Source organism: Herpailurus yagouaroundi, unplaced genomic scaffold, assembly GCF_014898765.1.
Source record: "Herpailurus yagouaroundi ecotype Mexico unplaced genomic scaffold, PumYag 29, whole genome shotgun sequence".
Lineage (NCBI taxonomy): Eukaryota > Metazoa > Chordata > Mammalia > Carnivora > Felidae > Herpailurus > Herpailurus yagouaroundi.
In genome coordinates, this window is record NW_024412377.1 from 116,373,784 (window position 1) to 116,393,246 (window position 19,463).

The following is a 19,463-nucleotide window of genomic DNA, read 5'->3' on the forward strand; positions in this document are numbered from 1 at the left end:
TGAACCATGAGATCATGACCTGAGCTGAAGGCAGATGCTCAATGGACTGAGCACCCAGGCTCCCCTCTATTTGCCTTCTCTTATACCTAGAACCTTAAGGAGTTCAAAGTTCATTCACATTTTAGCATTAATCAGTACTTCATTCCTTTTTATAGGTGCTACTACATTATACTGACATACCATAGTTTAATTATTCACTGACTGATGGACATTTGGGCACACATGCTTTAAAAGGCAATTTTGTAATCAATGAGGCTCATCTGGTTCTTGAACAAAACAGTATGATTCGCATTGAGGATGGAAAGTAACACCTTTCTCTGAACAGTATTTCTACCTCCAGCTTTCTGGTATTCCACAAAGTGGTCCCCATAGTTCATGTTCTGAATCTGATTTCATACTCACATGTAAGTGGTTTTAATGAGTTTGACCTGAGGTTAGGATCACAAATGTATTTTCTTGCAACTATGTATCACTGGATCGCAGCTCAGGCCCAAACCCTTTCTGGAGGGTAGAGACGGCTGCTCACAAGGCACCAAGCACAGTACCTGCTCCCTTACCAGGGTCTCAGTAATTATTCACCAAATGCCTAAGAATCAAATACGAAGTAATTTAGTACTAAAATTTTGCCAGAAATGAAACAGACATAATACATGTTACTAAATGGTCACCCTATTAATATTAGCAAAAGTATTTCTAAGAACAAATCCATTGGAAAATCCCTAGTGAGAGTGATGTACCTTGACCTAGGGAAGGGTAAAACTATGCATGTTGAAAGGCATTTTGAGAAGAGCTTGTAGTGGAGGCAGTGTGTGAATGCACTACACGGCATTTGTTTTAAAAACTTGTGGCAGGCAGAAGCAAACATTTCCAGTGATAGCACTCGTCATTAGAAACCTCCTGTGATGAAAGAAGTGAAAATTAAGTCGTTCATGCACAGTGAAGAGTACAATATTGTTTCTGTATAGGCAAAATTTAAGGGCCTCTGAAAGCTTACAATGGATCTATTACACGGAGTAATAGATTGAAACTCCAGACCTTAGCCCCTACACATACTGTTTTAAATTGCTCTTCCAATTTAGTTGATAGAAATAAAAAAAACCCCACATTATACCGTTTTGTTTTCAGGGTGATACAAAGGAAGTAAATATTTGTATGAAGTCTTCAAACTTCCTCAATTGAATCACAGTATAAGCTCCTCTCTTGCATTAGGCATCCCTTCAAACACATGGTATTTATCATTAAAATGTTAACTTGTGCCAGTTAATGTCTGAAAAATAGTTAAAACTACCTCTGAAATGACATGAAAGGATCACTTTTATTTTCATATTAAAAAAAATTAAGGGGCGCCTTGGTGGCTTTAGTCGGTTGAGCTCAGGTCATGATCTCATGGTTCGTTGGTTCGAGCCCTGCTTCAGGCTCTGTGCTGACAGCTCAGAGTCTGGAGCCTGCTTTGGATTCTGTGTCTCCCTCTCTCTCTGCCCCTCCCCTACTCATACTCTGTCTCTCAAAAATAAACATTAAAAAAAAAAAGATAATTAAGAATCAAACTAGTAACAAATATGTTTTGAACAAAGTGCATTTTAAATTTCCAATGCAATCATTTTGTGCCCATACAAGACACAATATACTATGGGCTAGAACTCTGTTTACAGTATTTTCCCAATCATATAAAACATGTACTATAACAAGTTGAGAGAATAGCTATTCTGAAATGGAAGAACTAAATAACAGCAGGGTAAATAAAGGGCGGGAGTGGGGGGGGGGACACACAGTATGCTGGAAAAAGGATGGACTATCCTAAGTAAATCAAGGTTCTCAGTTATTTTTCTGCTGTTTACTTATGTTTTATTTTTAAGAGTTAATATACAGTCTATCCCAATTTTACAAAGAAAAAGTATAGCTGATATAATGGCATCCAGACTAGAAAAACATGAAGATTAAACTGATGTCAGACCCAACTTCAAGTTATAGTTATAAACTGAATTCCTCAGATTTTCAAACTTAGATTTCTCACACAAATTGTGATGTACAAATAGCCCCAAGGAATTGGAAAGGGGCAAAAGAGATTTCAGGAATGCTGGTATGCTCTAAGACACCAAACTGTCTTCAATTTTAGCAGTTTCAGATCTATCTCCGATACTGCGATAATTCTTCCATTTAAGTACAAAGAACAGAAAAATAATCCACAAAGACAATTTTATAGGGCTCTCCACATTTGCAGATCTGTTGCCCCTTGATTTTTCTTCAAACAAAACAAACTATCTGCTATGAACCACTATTATGTCATTGTGTCTGACTTCTCAGAGAAGCAGGTATTCTATAAATATGAGCATAATAGCTTGGAATTACCTAGGCATAGAACAGTCATTAATTTCATTCTCATGTTCCAAAAAGATGCCAAAGAGTGGTGGTGCCGTATGGCAGCTTTACACTGCGCAAGTGGTCATACACATACCAAGTTTCCTGTGTGTTATGCAGTGTTCACAAGTGAAGTGTGTCACACTTTCCTCTTCTCACATCCTCGGCTATGGCTACTCACCATGAAACTGTTATAAATACCCTCTTACCATTCCTACAAGCATGAAGTGTCAGTGGATGGAGATGGTGCAATCTAGGTTAGGATTTAAGAAGTCTCTAGATCCGAAATTCAAGGATAAGGCATTAGGGTGCTTAGATGCAGTTATAAACTACCATGTGATTTGTAATCACAGAGGCCGAGGTTCAAAACCTAGTGCCATCATATACCACACCTCCATGACGTTGGGAAAATTACTTTTTAAAAACTCAGCTTTCTTTAACAAAGAAGAAATAATATCTACCCTGAGTTAATCACTTTGGTGATTAGATGTAAATTATATAAAGTGTTTACTAGCACAATGCCTTGCACACAGTAGTCACATAATAGAGCAAGATTCTAGAACCACATCACTAAATGATCATTTAATGGAGGCTTAGAAATAAACTTTATGACACCATGTACATCATGCAACAGGACACCATAATAAAAAAATGCTATAAACGTCAACATTAAAACTTAAAACCAATGAAGTTTAATGTAGTATAGTAAAGGCTCTAATATTCTGTTGCAGAGATGTTTGACCTTTGCATCATAAAAATCAATGATTCATCGATTAAGTCTTTAATAATGTTAGTTTAAAAGCATATAATATTGGATGTCCCAAAATATAATTTCTCTTAAAAACAGTAACAACAGCATTTAAAATATTATTATAATAATCTCTACAAACTGCAAGCTCATTTACTTTCGTTTTTAAAGAGTTTAATGTAAATCTCTAATTTGATAAACACCATTCACCATTATAAATATCTACATAAACCAATATTTTTGAAATGAATAAAACATTTCTAAAACAGTCTTCTTTAAATACTGTGGGGGTTTTTTGCTTCTTGTAATTCTTATTTCTTTCATATTCCCTCTGCCATTTTTTCATTTAAAATGTCTGTTCAGTTGAGCAACAGTATCTTACAGTCTTTAAAAATTCTGCATATTAATCTGATTCATGCTGAAGTAACATCTGACTGAGGCCAAGTTTGTTATTAGAAATGCAGTGATGGACAGCATTTTCAGCTCTTTTAAGTGGAATTAATACAGCAAGACTTGAGGTTACTGCCAAGCAAATAAAACCAAAGAGGGGGAAAAAAAAAAAACACCACACAAATATGACTTAGTAGGATCATCTGTTTATCTGTGATGGCATTATTCCATTTTATTACCGAAAATTAAAAACATTATTCTTGTTGGGGTGTGCCTGGGTGGCTCAGTCTGTGAAGCATCTATCTGACTGTTGATTTCGGCTCAGGTCATGATCTTGTGTTCATGAGATCAAGCCCGCATCAGGCTCCACATTCAACGTGGAGCCTGAAGATTCTTTCAAAAAATAAGAAATAAAATATTATTTTTGTTTAGTTAAAACACTGCCATCCTGAGTATATAATTTCCTATCAAAAGGAATGTATGTAGGGGCAGCTGGGTGGCTCAGTTGGTTAAGCATCTGACTTCTGCTCAGGTCATAATCTCATGGTTTGTGAGTTTGAGCCCTGCGTTGGGCCCTTTCCTGTCAGCACAGAATCCCCTTCAGATTCTCTGTCCTCTCTCTGTGCCCCTCCCACGCTTGTGCTCTCTCTCAAATAAATATTAAAAAAAAAAAAAGGAAAGAAATGTATGCATATAGGATTTAAACATACCTTCAAAGACATCTGTCATCTTGCAGATATGAGCAAATGTTGCTCCCGTTGCCCAGGTATACACTACATCCATTAAGTGAGGTTTGAATGAGCTTAGATAAGTTTCCTCATCAATTTCCAATTTGGCTTCTGCTGAAACTTTTGCAATTCTTTTAGCACATTCCTTTGAAGATAGAAGATTTACTTAGTATTTCTTACTTCTGACCTCCCATATACGTTCTTTCTTTAGATTTCCAAAGCCAGAATTCTACAAGTTCCCTTTTTCTTCCTAGGTTAATATGCCCACAATTTGGATATTCTGTGCTTCTAAGTAGCTACAGTTCCTTTTCCACCGCTAAGTGTCAAGTAATAAAATTTCTCCATTACACTGAATTAAGAAAAATAGATCATGAGTGTGTTTTTCACCCAGTTATACCTTTAAAAAAAAAAAAAAAACCCAAAACAACCAGAAACACTTCACTAAAATTATTCAAGAGTAGCATTTAACTAATCTCTAAGTATTTTATTAACAACCCCCAAACCCCAAAGACCTCAATAACAAAACAGATTTAGAAAAGCACAAATCCTATGGCAAAAAAATGCTTTTCCCCAACAATGCTTTAAAAAATATAAATCTTAATTTTATTTTTTCCCCACAAAGAGAAATTTAGATCCATTTTTTCCTCCAGGGTAATATAAAAGGTCAAAAACCACCGAGTTACTATATAAACTTCCCTGGTTCTGGAAGTTTAAATTTCTTAGTAACAAGGGATGTTAAATGTTCCACCGAAGAGACTTTGTTATAATTCACTCCTCCTCTTTTGCAGTGTCATATAGTTCATCTTTCCCTGTCTTTCTAATGTTGAAAAGGTAGATAAAACAGTTTATCCCCAGAAAATAAAACACACAATTACTATAAGCTACTGTGCCTTTGAGGACCCAGGGATAATTAATTACTGAGGATAAAACATATTTTAAAACTTTGTTGTAAACTAAAATGGAAAACAATACACAAAAATTAAGCTAACTAAATCCTAGTCCATCAAGAAGCAGTTCTTAACACCGAGGAAAACAGTGCAGGCACGGAGTTGCTGATACAGCCTATGTGATACATTATTCCATGTTAAATCTGCACTCACAGCAACTCAATAAAATTTATTACACTGGTGGGGGAGAATTTAATAGCATTTAATAGCATTAAATGACAAGACTAACATCAAGTAACATATTTAATCCTGAAAGAAGTGGTCTCTGGAATGATAAATACTAAGACTATGAAAAGTGTTTATTTTACATATTCTATTCATAAAATACGTAGTTCAAAAAATTTCTACCTGCATTTGACGAAGTGGTCCTGCTAACTGCTCAGTTAATTTGGGCATCTCACTTGACTATAAAAGAAAAGGATAAAACCCAAGTTTAAAATGCAGTATATACTTCCTGCTATAACAAAGAAAACAGAGCTTTCAGGATATCCATCAATATCAAATTATAAGATCTTAGTTATTAGCACTTAGAATTTTTAATCACCTTAGATGACGTAAGCAACCTTTCCTCCTAAATTATAAAGTTATTCTATTTCAGAGGAAAATATTACACTGCTAAATTTATTATTTTCTGTGGCCACAAATGGAATGGAGGGAGAGCAAATATTATAAACATGCAAAGTAGTTTAGTTACATCAAAATTATTATAAGCTATTTTATCATAGTCAGATTTTGAAATAGTTTTGGTTCCCAGGAAACTCTCAGTCTGGAAACCGAAAATTTGGGGTAAAGAACATTAAGTAGTGCCCTCAATTTTTATTTTACCCAGGTATTTCTAGCTCTCTAACAAAGTATGGGATAGTTAAAAGTTTAGTCTGAGTTGTAGTGTTCTTAAGATTGCCTTCCCACTAATGAAAAGTTCATCACTTGTTTTCAGTTAGGATAATAGGAGTTTTCAGGCCTATTACCAACTGGGCAAATGAACTTAGACAAGTGGTTTGAATTCTGTGTGTTGGTTTTCTACCCTGTCAGAGAGAAATAAAAGGTCAGATCCTGAAAACCTATAAACTTGTGATTACAATAAAGACATTATTTGTGAACAAAATGTGATAAAGGCAGCCACAACAAAAATAAAATCATTATAAGAATGGTATATATGTATGTGTGACATACGTATATATCTACCCTGGATTTAAATTATATGTAAATTTTTTTAAAAAGCTCTTGTAATAGCTATGCCTTTACTTTAAGCACCAGTATTTACATAGCACTGGTTTTGTTTTGCATGTCATATGTATTATTAAGTGATAAATCATAAACTAGATTGTATATATTATTCCTGTCCAAATTAAAAAATGATGAATGGGGTGCCTGAGTGGCTCAATTGGATAAGCGTCCGACTTTGGCTTAGGTCGTATCTCATGGTTTGCGAGTTAAAACCCCTGCATCAGGCTTGGCACTGGCGGTGTGGAGCCTGCTTGAGATTCTCTCTCTCTCCCTCTCAAAAATTAAATAAACTTATAAAAAAAAATAATGATCAATGAAGGGGCACCTGGTTGGTTCAGTCAGTTAAACATCTGACTCTTGGTTCTGGCTCAGGTCATGATCTCATGGTTCATGGGATTGAGCCCCACTTCTGACTCAGCCCTGACAGAATGGAGCCTAATTGGGATTCTCTCTGCTCCTTACCTGTTTGCATGTTCTCTCTCTCTCTCTCTCTCTCTCAAAATAAATAAATAAACTTAAAAAGAAAAAAAAGATGAATGATGAGAAAACAAAATGGCCAAAAAGAACTCAACATCTCAGTTTAATAGTGAACTCAACACTGCTTACCATCTTTGATATTGTGTCCATTCATGACTGATTAACAGTTACTGATCATTTCCTCTCTGGTCATTATAAATAGAAGGCACTGGTCCTGACATAAGCAAGCTAAGTGTCATTTCACCAATGCTCTTCCATAAAATATATGCACAATTTATTCCTTCACCTCTCTTTGAAGTCTCAATTCAAATTTCACTCCATTGGTGAGGCCTTTACTAATCACCTTGTTTAAAAGAGTAATCCTATCCCCATGATTTCTGTCTGCCTCCTCTGCTTCACTTTCCTCCAAAACCTTCATCACCATTTGACATAATCTGTGTGTATTTTTTTTCTTCTTTACCTTCATCTACTAGCATATAAGTATCAGGAAAGCAAAAATTACTGCTGTACCTTAATGCCTAGGTCTGGGCACTGCACACAGGGGATGCTTAATACATATTTAGAGTCAGTTGATATTTATATTATAAAGATTGTATTTAGTCTTTAAATTACTTTTAATATAAAAAATGTAGGGACACAGTTTTAGAACACATTTCTTTTTTTTTTTTTTTTCAACGTTTATTTATTTCTGGGACAGAGAGAGACAGAGCATGAACGGGGGAGGGGCAGAGAGAGAGGGAAACACAGAATTGGAAACAGGCTCCAGGCTCTGAGCCATCAGCCCAGAGCCTGACGCGGGGCTCGAACTCACGGACCGCGAGATCGTGACCTGGCTGAAGTCGGATGCTTAACCTGACTGCGCCACCCAGGCGCCCCATAGAACACATTTCTAAAAAGAAGTGAGCATATTAAGCAGACTTGTTCATATTTATAACAATTCCATGTGACTTTTAGCATAATTTTTCATTTTCATATTGAAAGGCACCACCACAACAACTGATACTACATATAATACAGTGGTTTCACTGAACAAATCTTAATTAACCACATATAGTGACATCTTCTCCCCAAATTAAGAATTATGGTTTAGTTTAAGCCCAACTCCTTTGAAGAGGAAACATACTTGGGCTCTCAGAAAACAGTACTTTATAGTGCCACATTAGAAAAAAAAAAGCAAGTGCAAAATATCAGCTCTAAGACAAAGTTGGACACAGGCAGAAGGGCAGCAATCCAGGTCCTAACTTAGGTCTTTTCAAAGAGAATTTGACAAATACTTTTAACAATTGTCTTTGAAATTAATGTAATGTAAAAAGAGAGTAAAACATAATATTTTGTAAAGTAATGTGTTCCTCATATGCAAATTACTTCACAGGTGAATACTGGACACTCTCAGAGGAGATAAACTGTTTCTGGATTTTTGTCCTATTTGTAATCATTGCCATATCAGCTGTAATTCTCATCAATAATTAGGGAGCTGAGAGAAAAGCACCTACTTAAGTCAACAAGTAATGTATTTGATCTGCTTAACAAGGAAATAATTAACAGATCAATGGCAGAATGGAAAAAAAAATTGTCTTCTACAGTTTACTTGAAAGTTGCACTAAATGTATATAGTAAAAGATCTTCTAAAAATTTAGATATCAATATTAAATTATTCTTAGGAGGCAAATGTCTTTGTCTTATTTTGTCCACTTCATCCACCATGAATAAAGTTTGAAATGTAAAACATGCATTTTACTTTTTAAAACAAATCATACGGGGAGTGGGGGGGGGGTTGGCGCCTGGGTGGCTCAGTCAGTTAAGCGTCCAACTTCAGCTCAGGTCATGATCTCGTGGTTCACAGGTTCAAGCCCCGCATCAGGCTCTGTGCTGACAGCTCAAAGCCTGGAGGCTGCTTTGGATTCTGTGTCTCCCTTTCTCTCTGCCCCTCCCCCGCTTGCACTCTGTCTCTGTCTCTCACTCTCTCTAAAATAAACATAAAAAAAATTAAAAAACAAAACCCAAATCATATCGGCTTTTGGAATAAAGTACAAGACTAGTTCATGTTCTTGTGGTATGCCATCTAGCGCTTGTTTTTTTTTTTTTTTTCAACGTTTATTTATTTTTGGGACAGAGAGAGACAGAGTATGAACGGGCGAGGGGCAGAGAGAGAGGGAGACACAGAATCGGAAACAGGCTCCAGGCTCTGAGCCATCAGCCCAGAGCCCGACACGGGGCTCGAACTCACGGACCGTGAGATCGTGACCTGGTTGAAGTCGGACGCTTAACCGACTGCGCCACCCAGGCGCCCCCTAGCACTTGTTTTTGATTTTTAAGAGCTGCTGAAAGGGAGCTCTTGCTAAACCAGCAATCAGAATCCTAGAGCCACCACCTCAAACATTGCCTATGAAGATTTTAGCCTCTAGGAGGATCAGCTGTTTCAAAGTTGTTCTCCATTACTGGAAGGAGAGATATTAATTTAACCTCCCCTTTCATTTTCACTCTTTTGCCTCCCTTTATTTTCATTCATTCATCTTTCTTTCCAGGACTATCTGACTAGACTAGACTTCAAATAATGCACTGAGTTACAGAACAAATTTAAAACTTGGAATGTGATTAATGACTATCTAGAAATAAAATCCTATTTTACTCTCCTTTCTGATAATCATATTTATTTACTACTTCTCTTACTATATTTGTGTTCGAGTAGCAATTTTTTTTTTTATTAAATTCTTTTTTTTCCTTTTAATGTTTATTTTTGAAAGAGAGGGAAAGAGAATGAGCAGTGGAGGGGCAAAGAGAGAGAGAGGGGGGGACAGAGGATCTGAAATGGGCTCTGCGCTGACAGCAGAGAGCCTGATTCAGGGCTCAAAGACACAAACTGTGACAGCATGACCTGAGCTGAAGTTGGACACTTAGTGGACCCAGGCACCCAGGCTCCCCAAGTAGTGTTGATTTCTAATTAACATTGCCAACATGTAAACAGGAAATAGTTTCATAATTAAAAATATCCATAACCACTAAGTTACAGGATATATGAATTAATAAATAAGGTATATTAAATCTATTAACTCACATTCTCTTGAAACACGAAGCAGCTTAGTAGTGCCGTTGCCTGTTCTGCAGACAGGTCATTGAAAAGGCCATTAAACATCATCTCAGTTAGAAGGAGTTCATCAGCACTAGATCACCACAAAAAAGAGAATAAATTTCAAATGTCATAACATAGAAACACACATATGTTAACATACATGTTAAAATGTAACAAGTTGTTTTCTTAAAATATTTATTTTGAGAGAGAGAGGCAGAGAAGGGGAGGGGGAGAGGGAGAGAGGGAGAGGCAGAGAGAGAGAGAGAGGGAGAGAATCCCAAGCAGGCTCCGAGCTATCAGCCCAGAGCCTGACACAGGGCTCAATTTCATGAACCATGAGCTCATGCCCAGAGCCAGTATCTAGAGTCAGAGGCTTAACCAACTGAGCCAGGTGCCCCAAAATGTAACAAGTTTTTAAATAAAGCCTATTATTTGACCATGATGAGTAATCAATGAGGATGACAAGGATTTATTTAAGAAAATGGCAGGTCTTTATATTTATCAACACATCAATAATAAATGTAAAATGGGAATTTCATGTAAAAATACCATTCTAGCAAACACCAAAATGCAAACATTTACTGAAATAATTTTATTTCTTAACTCTCAGCATACCAGGAAAAAGTGTCATCACCATTTTCCTCTGGGTCCAGGGTTCCATTTAATTGTTTTTAAGTTATTTAACAAATAATTTATAACAAAAAGGATAATGAAAAACAACTTCATTAGAAATCTTAATTAAAATGTACCCATAGTAGCCACACATTTTATTCCACAGTCTACCAATGTTGAGACTGTGTATAACCCAGATAGGCAATGGTCTTTAAATGCTACAAATTGCTGTTCATCAACTATCATCCACAAATCTGGACTATATCCATGAGTATACGCAATTCTAAATTTTTTTTTTTTTTTAATGTTTATTTGTTTTTGAGACAGAGCATGAATGGGAGAGGGTCAGAGAGAGGGAGACATAGAATCTGAAACAGGCTCCAGGCTCTGAGCTGTCAGCACAGAGCCCGACATGGGGCTCAAACTCATGGACAGTGAGATCATGACCTGAGCCGAAGTCAGCCACTTAACCGACTGAGCCACCCAGGTGCCCCGCAATTCCAAATTTCAAATACATCCCCAAGAGGTACTAGCTCATCATCATGTCTGGTTTTTTTCCTGCACTGAATATTATCAAAATATACTACTGACAGCAGATTTTAAATACATCTCCTTTAAAGGTTCTAGCTTATTATTTTTGGTTCCTCTTTTGAATCATCAAAATACACTATTTTTAAAAATTTTGACAACTTGTAATTCTGTTGAAGAGAGGAAGGCCATCCTCTTTGCTGCGTAATTATTGTACAACATTTTCATATTCAGGTTTATATTATACAGATTAGAATAATCAGGGTGCCTGAGTGGCTCATCAGGTAAATGTCCAACTTCAGCTCAGGTCAGGATATCATGGTCCGTGTTGGGCTCTGTGCTGACGGCTTGGAGCCTGGAGCCTGCTTTGGATTCTGTGTCTCCCTCTCTCCAAATAAATAACAGTTAAAAAAAAAAAAAAAAAAAAAAAAGATTAGAATAATCAATCCAACCATTTTTTTTTCTCTCTCCAACTTTTTCTTGATAATTTCCTTATTTTTACCACTGTTTTCAGTATTTGACCACTTAAAAACCATATCAAACACAATTTAGCAAGCAAATCATAAAAGATGAAAGACAGTTATAAATCCTTCTAGTAGAATGGGATGATCCAAGTTCTTAGCACAAAACATTACATAACTCCTTCTTGAACCGAAAGAAAAGTAAAATAGGAATCGTAACTTTTTCTTTCTGTCCTTAGAGATCTATCATTCCCTTATTGATTCTTCAGTTTGAGAATTTACCTATAGTCTAAGATTTTGCTTTTATTATTTCACTATCATCACTGTGTCTTATGATTTGTCTAATAATTGGAAAATATCTTTCTTTTTTTTCTCCTTGCCATCATGGGTAGAAAACAAAAAATTATAAATTTTTAACTGTGTTCAATGGAAGCTACAAAAGACTACAAAGATAGTGTTTCTAGAATTCTGTAATCAAGGTTCCATAAAGTCTCTTATTTATAAAACAGTAATCATGAGGGTGTTAACTCTATTTTTATTAAAAAAATTTTTTTTAATGTTTATTCATTTCTGAGAGAGAGTGAGACAGAGGGCAAGCAGGGGAGGGTAAGACATAGAGGGAGACACAGAGTCTTAGGCAGGCTCCAGTCTGAGCTGTCAGCACAGGGCCTGATGTGGTGACCTGAGCAAAAGGGGGATGCTTAATGACTGAGCCATCCAGACACGCTGGGTATTCAACTCTATTTAAAAAAAACAAACAAACTTTACTTTGACTTCTAAAAAAGGATAAAGTCTCTAATTATCAATCTTTATAAATAATTTTAACTATTCAAAAATAAAGTTAAAAACTAAATTTGGCCTTCTGATGGTAAAAGGAGAGTTAAGTCAAACAAAGAGGACAGTACAAATAAGGCAAGACAACTTAAGGAACTACATGTTACTATATACACCCTACAAAAGCAGACAGGAAAGATTACTAGATCATAGGAGAGTGATCTAACAGGTTATATAGGCAATTATGTAAAAAGAAAATTGAGAAACTCAAAATAAGACTGGAGACATTCATAGCAAGTTTCATAACATCTAGGAAAAATATGCAGGAATGAGCAGGATTTGAGGTGGGAGCGAGGGAAAAGGTCATGCTAAGAGAAAGAAATACGTGGGATATGGCTACAGAGAAAGGGCAACAACACTAAATTATGGAATTTATTCTAAAAGCATTAGGGAATAACTGAGACTTTTATCAAAAGATTGACATGACAGGATTTGTGCTTTGGAAAGAATACTCTGAAAGCAGTATAAAGGATGGGTTATAGACACTCAAGATAGGAAGCAACAAAAATGAGGGCTTCTGTAGTACCCTAGCAAGAAATAATGAAGGTCCACTAGTAGTCAGTGGGAACAGTTAAAGGGGCACAGATGTGGAGGAAACAGGAAGATGGGAAGAGAGAGAGAAGGAAGAGTAATCTAGAATGACTCCCAAGTTTTCTCTTCAGAGGCTGGGTCTTATTCAGCAAGACAGAAACCAGAGGGAGAAGCAAATACAGGGGGAAAGGTAACATACTTTCATATGTGATAGTGTTACTTCTATCTCTCTACCTAGTCTGTTTTAGAATATAACCAATACCATTCTCCCAAGACTAAATCCAGCTATAGATACTTAAGAGAAATTAATTTCTATGTTGTTAGATTCTATATAATATTACAAAGAAATAATTCCAATAACATTATTTTTGGCATATGAATTAGTAGACCAGTGTTGTGGTGAAGCTTTATTTCTGGGTAAATTATTAACCTTAAGGTGCCTACAATTCTTTAATGACAAAGTAGGAAAGTAGGTTTAAGGAAAACTAGATGCTGACATGCCATATCTAACTTGAACAAATGATATATTTGGCCCAGACAGTGACTAAAAAATTCTGAATTAGCTTGTGAACACTTAAAAAAACAAGGGATTTCATTTCACCTAAAAATCTGGATTTTTGGCTTTTCTAAATTGAAAAATCTGATAACACATTATTCCGCAATAACAACTATTTGGGGCTGGGTTGTTGCTGCCCCCTTTTGGTGGCCAAGAACTGTTCTGGTTTACCACAGTCTCCTCCTGGCTGGCTCCTGTAGACACCAGTTCTTAACATCCAAACTAAATGATCAATAAGAGTAGTATGAATAGGCCTGCCCCAGAAATGTCTGAAACCATATACAAGGCCTATAATTCTCCAGCTCCATCCATTAGAGCCACGGTGAATATACAAGTAACTGTTTCAAAAACATTTTTTATGAACTCATTGAGAATAATGGTTGTTAAACCATGGACAAAACAAGATGTATCTTCAGGCTAATGGAAATCACATAGAGACCTTGAACCAGAACCGTTCAAAAGGCCCTTCCTGAGTTTCTGACGCACAGAAACCACCAGAGACAATGAAATGACTGCTACAGTTTCAAGTCATTTAGTTTTAAGGTCATTTGTAATATGGTAAAAGATCACCAAGATAGATAATATCTTATATCCAGTTTTATGCTGTGGCCTATAATATGCTTTGCTGTAATTCCCTAATTGTTAGCCCCAAACTTTAATAACAACTTTAATATATATAAAAAGCAAATGGTTATTACACTAAAGTTTAAGGTGGGAATATGTACATAATTGTAAATAAGAATTCAGTACACAAAACTGTGTATAAACTAAGATTAGAATTATGTAAAAATCCAGAATGCATTAACAAAAAGAGAAAAAGGATTACATCAATATGCCAATTGCATTTGCATCAAATAGTGGAATGAGGGGCGCCTGGGTGGCTGAGTTAGTTGAGTGACTTCAGCTCAGGTCATGATCTCACAGTTCTTGCGTTCAAGCCGCAAGTCAGGCTTTGTGCTGAAAGCTTGGGCCTGGAGCCTGCTTGGGATTCTCTGTCTCCCTCTCTCTCTGCTCCTGCTCTGTCTCTCAAAAATAAACATTAAAAAAAATTTTTTTAATTAGTAGGTGGAAGAAAATTTTTTTTAATGTTTATTTATTTAGAGAGAGAGAGAGAGAGAGAGAGAGCGCGCGCGAGCATGAGCAGGGGAGGGACAGGAAAGAGGGAGAAAGAGAATCCCAAGCAGGCTCCACACTATCAGTGTGGAACCATGAGATCATGACCTGCGTCGAAATCAATAATTGGACACTTAACTGACTGAGCCACCCAGGCACCCCATGAGATTTTTAAAATTCTTTTTCTAATTTCTCTAATTTAATTCTTTTCTAATTTCTCAATTTCATCATCAAAAACTGCATTTACTGGGGCGCCTGGGTTGTTCAGTTGGTTAATGTATACGACTCTTGGTTTCGGCTCAGGTCACAATCTCACAACTTGTGAGTTTGAGCCCATGTCAGGCTCTGCATGCTTTGCCAGCACAGAGCCTGCTTAAGATTTCTCCCTCCCTCTCTCTCTCAAAATAAATAAATGAACTTAAAAAAAAAAGTGCCCATTTAAGGTGCCTGGGTGGCTCAGTCGGTTAAGAGTCCAACTTCAGCTCAGGTCATTATCTCACATTTTGTGGGTTTGAGCCCCGCGTCGGGCTCTATGCTGACAGCTTGGAGCCTGGAGCCTGCTTCGGATTCCATGTCTCCCTCTCTCTCTGATCCTCCCCCACTCGCACTCTGTCTCTCTCTCTCTCTCTCAAAAATAAACATTAAAAACAACACAAAAAGTGCCCATTAAAAAAAAAAAACAACACACTATCTCATTTTAAAATCAGTTTTCTAGAACAACCAGGTTTTACCTGCTTATCTCACAAGCCACTCGTCCTTTCATCTCTATGACATCAGAAGAAGTAGCAAATCCCAACCTCCTTAAAACACGTTTGCGGCATTTGAGCTCATCCATTTGTAGGACAGTTCTTGCTTTCTTTAGTTCTCGCTTTGCAGATTTAATATCTATTGCAATCTAAGGCATATGAAAGTATAAAGAAAGTTCAATAAAGTAAACAAAGTAAAATGAAATTTACTCACGTAATGAAATAAAAAATCTTTCATAAGGATACCTTACAAGGATACCTGGAACTTCTTAGATACTTACCTAGGATATTAGAAAAAAGGAAATAATACATCTGTAGTTATTAAATACTTGTAGAAATGTTAAATATATGGAAATATAAAACATCCATTTGAAAAATGTAAGGCAACTTAGGGAGATATAGGAGTTGATAAAGTTTAAGAAGCTGGGGAACAGAGTATGATTCTTGCTTAAATAAGGAGCAAGGAGGAAAGTCTAGAAGGAGAGTTGGACAGCCAGCAGCTAGATAAGGTAACCTGCTGGAGGTAGAAAAAGTCAGTGGTAAATTAGAATAGGCTTTCCCAAGATAAGATGTGACCATTAATCATGCTTCTAAAGCAGCATCAGCTCCAGCTTTTCATCCTTAGAAAATGAGGGGGTAGCCTAGAGAAGAGCAAAGAGGAGATATATGAATCTTATTTCTTGGCTACTAATATTTCCCCCATGATGTGTCCTGAAAGGTGTTCCTTTCTCTTTGCCTTCTAATTCTATCATAAAACTGCCAAGCTGGAAATGGCTTTAGCAAAGAGAACAGGTCTTTATTCTATATTTTAAAAGGAAAATGTATTTTTAGGTCATCCTTCAGAGTGGATGAGTTTTAAAATTCTATTTATCAGTAAATATTACATACTTTCAAACTGAGACAAGAATATCATAGTACAAGAACAAGACAACACTGAATTCCAAGGTTAGGGCTTCAAGTTCAGAAAAAGACTGGCAAAAAGAAAATTTTAGGGAATAGAAGTTAAAATTCAAAGATTCTGGAATTCTGGCAATTTATTAAGACTCAGTTGAGGAGCAGAAATGATAAAGGCAAAACAGTGGTCAGTAACGGATATTTACTGACAGCTAACTATGTACCCTATTTTCAGTGCTTTACATTATTTATTTTTTTTTAAATTTTTAATGTTTATTTATTATTTTGAGGTGAGGGGCACAGAGAGGAAGACACAGAATACGAAGCAGGCTCCAGGCTCTGAGCTGTCAGCACAGAACCTGACGCAGGGCTTGAACTCCTAGACCGAGAGAGATCATGACCTGAGCTGAAGTTGGATGCTTAACTGGCTGAGCCACCCAGGTGCCCCAAATTTTTATTTTTTTTTAAATGTTTATTTGAGAGAGAGAGTGAGCGCCGAGTGGAGGAGGGGCAGAGAGAGAGGGAGAGAGAGAATCTCAAGCAGGCTCTGCACTGTCAGCACAGAGCCTCATGGAGGGTTCGATCCCACAAACCATGAGATCATGATCTGAGCTGAAATCAAGAGTTGGACACTTAACTGACTGAGCCACCCAGGTGCTGCTACATTACTTCATTTAATTCTTATAGCAATATATAGGGTAGGTAACTAATACTAAATACGAATTTTACAAAGATAAAAATCTGAGACAGAGATTACTAAGTAATTTGGTCAAAATCACAGAGCTAGTGATTAATAAAGATGGCATTCAAAACCACTCTGCCAGCCTTGAGAATCCAATCTCTTAATGGTTATCTACACTGTTATGAACAAATGTGTTGTCATAATGCTATGAGGATAAAAAGAATGCTTTCTATGCTAGACAATTTTCTGCATAACTAGCATAGCTATACTAGCATAACTCATCAGGTCTATTATATTAAAAAAAGTTGTTTTCTAAAGTGTCTTTGAAAGAGGATGTCCTCTTTAGGATGACCTAAAAGAGAAGACTGATAAGTACTCAGAGGCATATAAAGCTTACCAGTTAGTAGGAGACAGCCCCCTATTAAAGATTTTTTTCCTCAATAAATTTTACTGAAACGTACTTTGGATATACTGAGTTAAATAAAATATTATTAGAATTAATTTCACTTTTTAAAACGTGGTTACGGGAGAATTTGCTTTTTCAGACAATGCTACAAGAACATACTTGTACTACCTCACCTTGGAGTCTCAATTCCTAGAAGTAGGAAAACCTGGTCCGGTGCGAGCACTTAAAATGACAGCTGAGGGATCAGATTTTTATTTTCTTAGGCAGGGTTAAGGGATGTGAAATTTATCCTTCAGTCAGTAGGAGGCCATAAAAAGACTTGTTTTTCCTTCCCTAAATTGTTAACTCTTTGTAGTTTTCTTTCATTATAAAATGTTATAGAAGCACATTACAGACAATTAGGGAGCAAAAAACAGGAAGAAAAAAACACTGCTATAATCTCATTGCCCAAACAACCACTTAAGGTTTCCCTTTTTGTCTTTTTGGTATATGTTTTTATTTTTGCTAAATTATAATCATAGTCCACATCAATTTCAGATCCAACTTTTTACATTTAATGCTCTTGTGTAAGCATTTTTCCACGTACTGTTGAGTTTTCACAACAAGATTATTTAGTCAGTCCCTTAGCCAGACACTAAGGCCTTTTTCCTTTATGTCAGAGTAGCTCAGGTAACACCACTCTCTGTGGCTTCGCACCGTTTCCTTTGTGGACGTTTTCCAGTCATTATTCAACCAAGCTCAAGTCTCTTTGTTTTTGTGTTGTGGAATTGCTAAGGGTGACTCTCTGGTGGAAACAGAGAAAGTAAATTTAAGAAGGTAGGGAGCTGATGCAATGGTCCCAAGGAGAGATGAACAGGCCAGGATCATGGGTATCCTTGTAGAAGTTACTAACGCTTTTGGTTTCTCAGTTTCCTCATCTTGAGCAGTACCTTCATGGTGGATCAGAGCATGGTGCACTACACGTCCACAGCTGCTGCGCCCCACCGCAGCCCAGGGCCCCATTATGTTAGTTCACAGAAAGCTAGAAAGAGTGTTGTAAAACTGTGAACTAAACATACTACTCTGTTAAGCCAATAAGTTTCCACTCACACACTTGTTCAATAAATACCAGGTATCTATTTTACAAAGAGATCACTTGGGATCGAGGAGAGTACAAGAAAGTTAAAATGAAATGCCTGATCTAAAGAGTTTAAAACAATAGTTTGTGTAACAGGAAGACTAATGTGATAAAAGTGGCATGCGATTAAAAGCTGAAAAGGCTTAACAGCAAGGAGCTGTAAGTCTGAAGGTGGATGGAACATTTCTAGAGTACAAAAGATTCTAGTTGAAGAGAAGTATACAGTGGAAAGGAATGTCTTCACTTCAAAAAGCTTTTTCTAAATTCATTATTCACAATGAATAATGTATCTGTGAGGCAGTACAAGTATGTTCTTATAGCATTGTCTGAAAAAGCAAATTCTCCAGTAACCACATTTTAAAAAGTGAAATTAATTCTAATAATATTTTATTTAACTCAGTATATCCAAAGTACATTTCAGTAAAATTTATTGAGTTAAAAAATCTTTAATAGGGGGCTGTCTTCTACTAACTGGTAAGCTTCATATGCCTCTGAGTACTTATCACAGTCTTCTGCTCTTTTAGGTCATCCTAAATTAATTATCTGTAAATTAACTAGCTTTTCTGGTTACAGACTACAGCTAATTACCCTAAAAGCTGAGCTATTACATACCACTAGGAAGGCTATAATCAAAAACACAGACAATAACAAGTGTTGGTGAGAACACAAATAAGAGCTTTCATAAATTGCTGTAAATGTATGTATGTACATTTACATACATGTAAAGTGGTATAGCCACTTGGGGAAAAAGTCGGCAGTTTCTCAAAAGGTTAAGCCTAGACTTACTATATGACCCAGCAATTCTACCTAATTCCACACAGGAGAAATGAAAGTATCTTCACACAAAACTCGTACATAAAAGTTGGTAGCAGGGTTACTCAAAACAGCCAAAAAGTGGAAAAACCCCAGATGTCTATCATCTGTTGAACTGTTAAACAAAATGTGGTATATGCATATAATGGAATATTTTTCAGCCATAAAAAGGAATAAAGTACTAATTCATGGCTACCACATGGATGAACCTTGAAGACATTATGC

General features: G+C 36.5%; 1 protein-coding gene across 1 annotated transcript in view; it reads right to left on the reverse strand.

The window, feature by feature from the left end:
* Positions 1 to 19,463, reverse strand: part of MTREX (Mtr4 exosome RNA helicase) — a 106,470-nt gene that overhangs the window by 5,036 nt on the left and 81,971 nt on the right. The window contains exons 22-25 of the mRNA XM_040453185.1: positions 15,312 to 15,475; positions 9,931 to 10,036; positions 5,520 to 5,576; positions 4,207 to 4,369 (exon numbers count right to left, since the gene is read on the reverse strand). Coding sequence (XP_040309119.1) covers positions 4,207 to 4,369; positions 5,520 to 5,576; positions 9,931 to 10,036; positions 15,312 to 15,475 — 490 coding nt within the window. The remainder of the gene's footprint in view (positions 1 to 4,206; positions 4,370 to 5,519; positions 5,577 to 9,930; positions 10,037 to 15,311; positions 15,476 to 19,463) is intronic.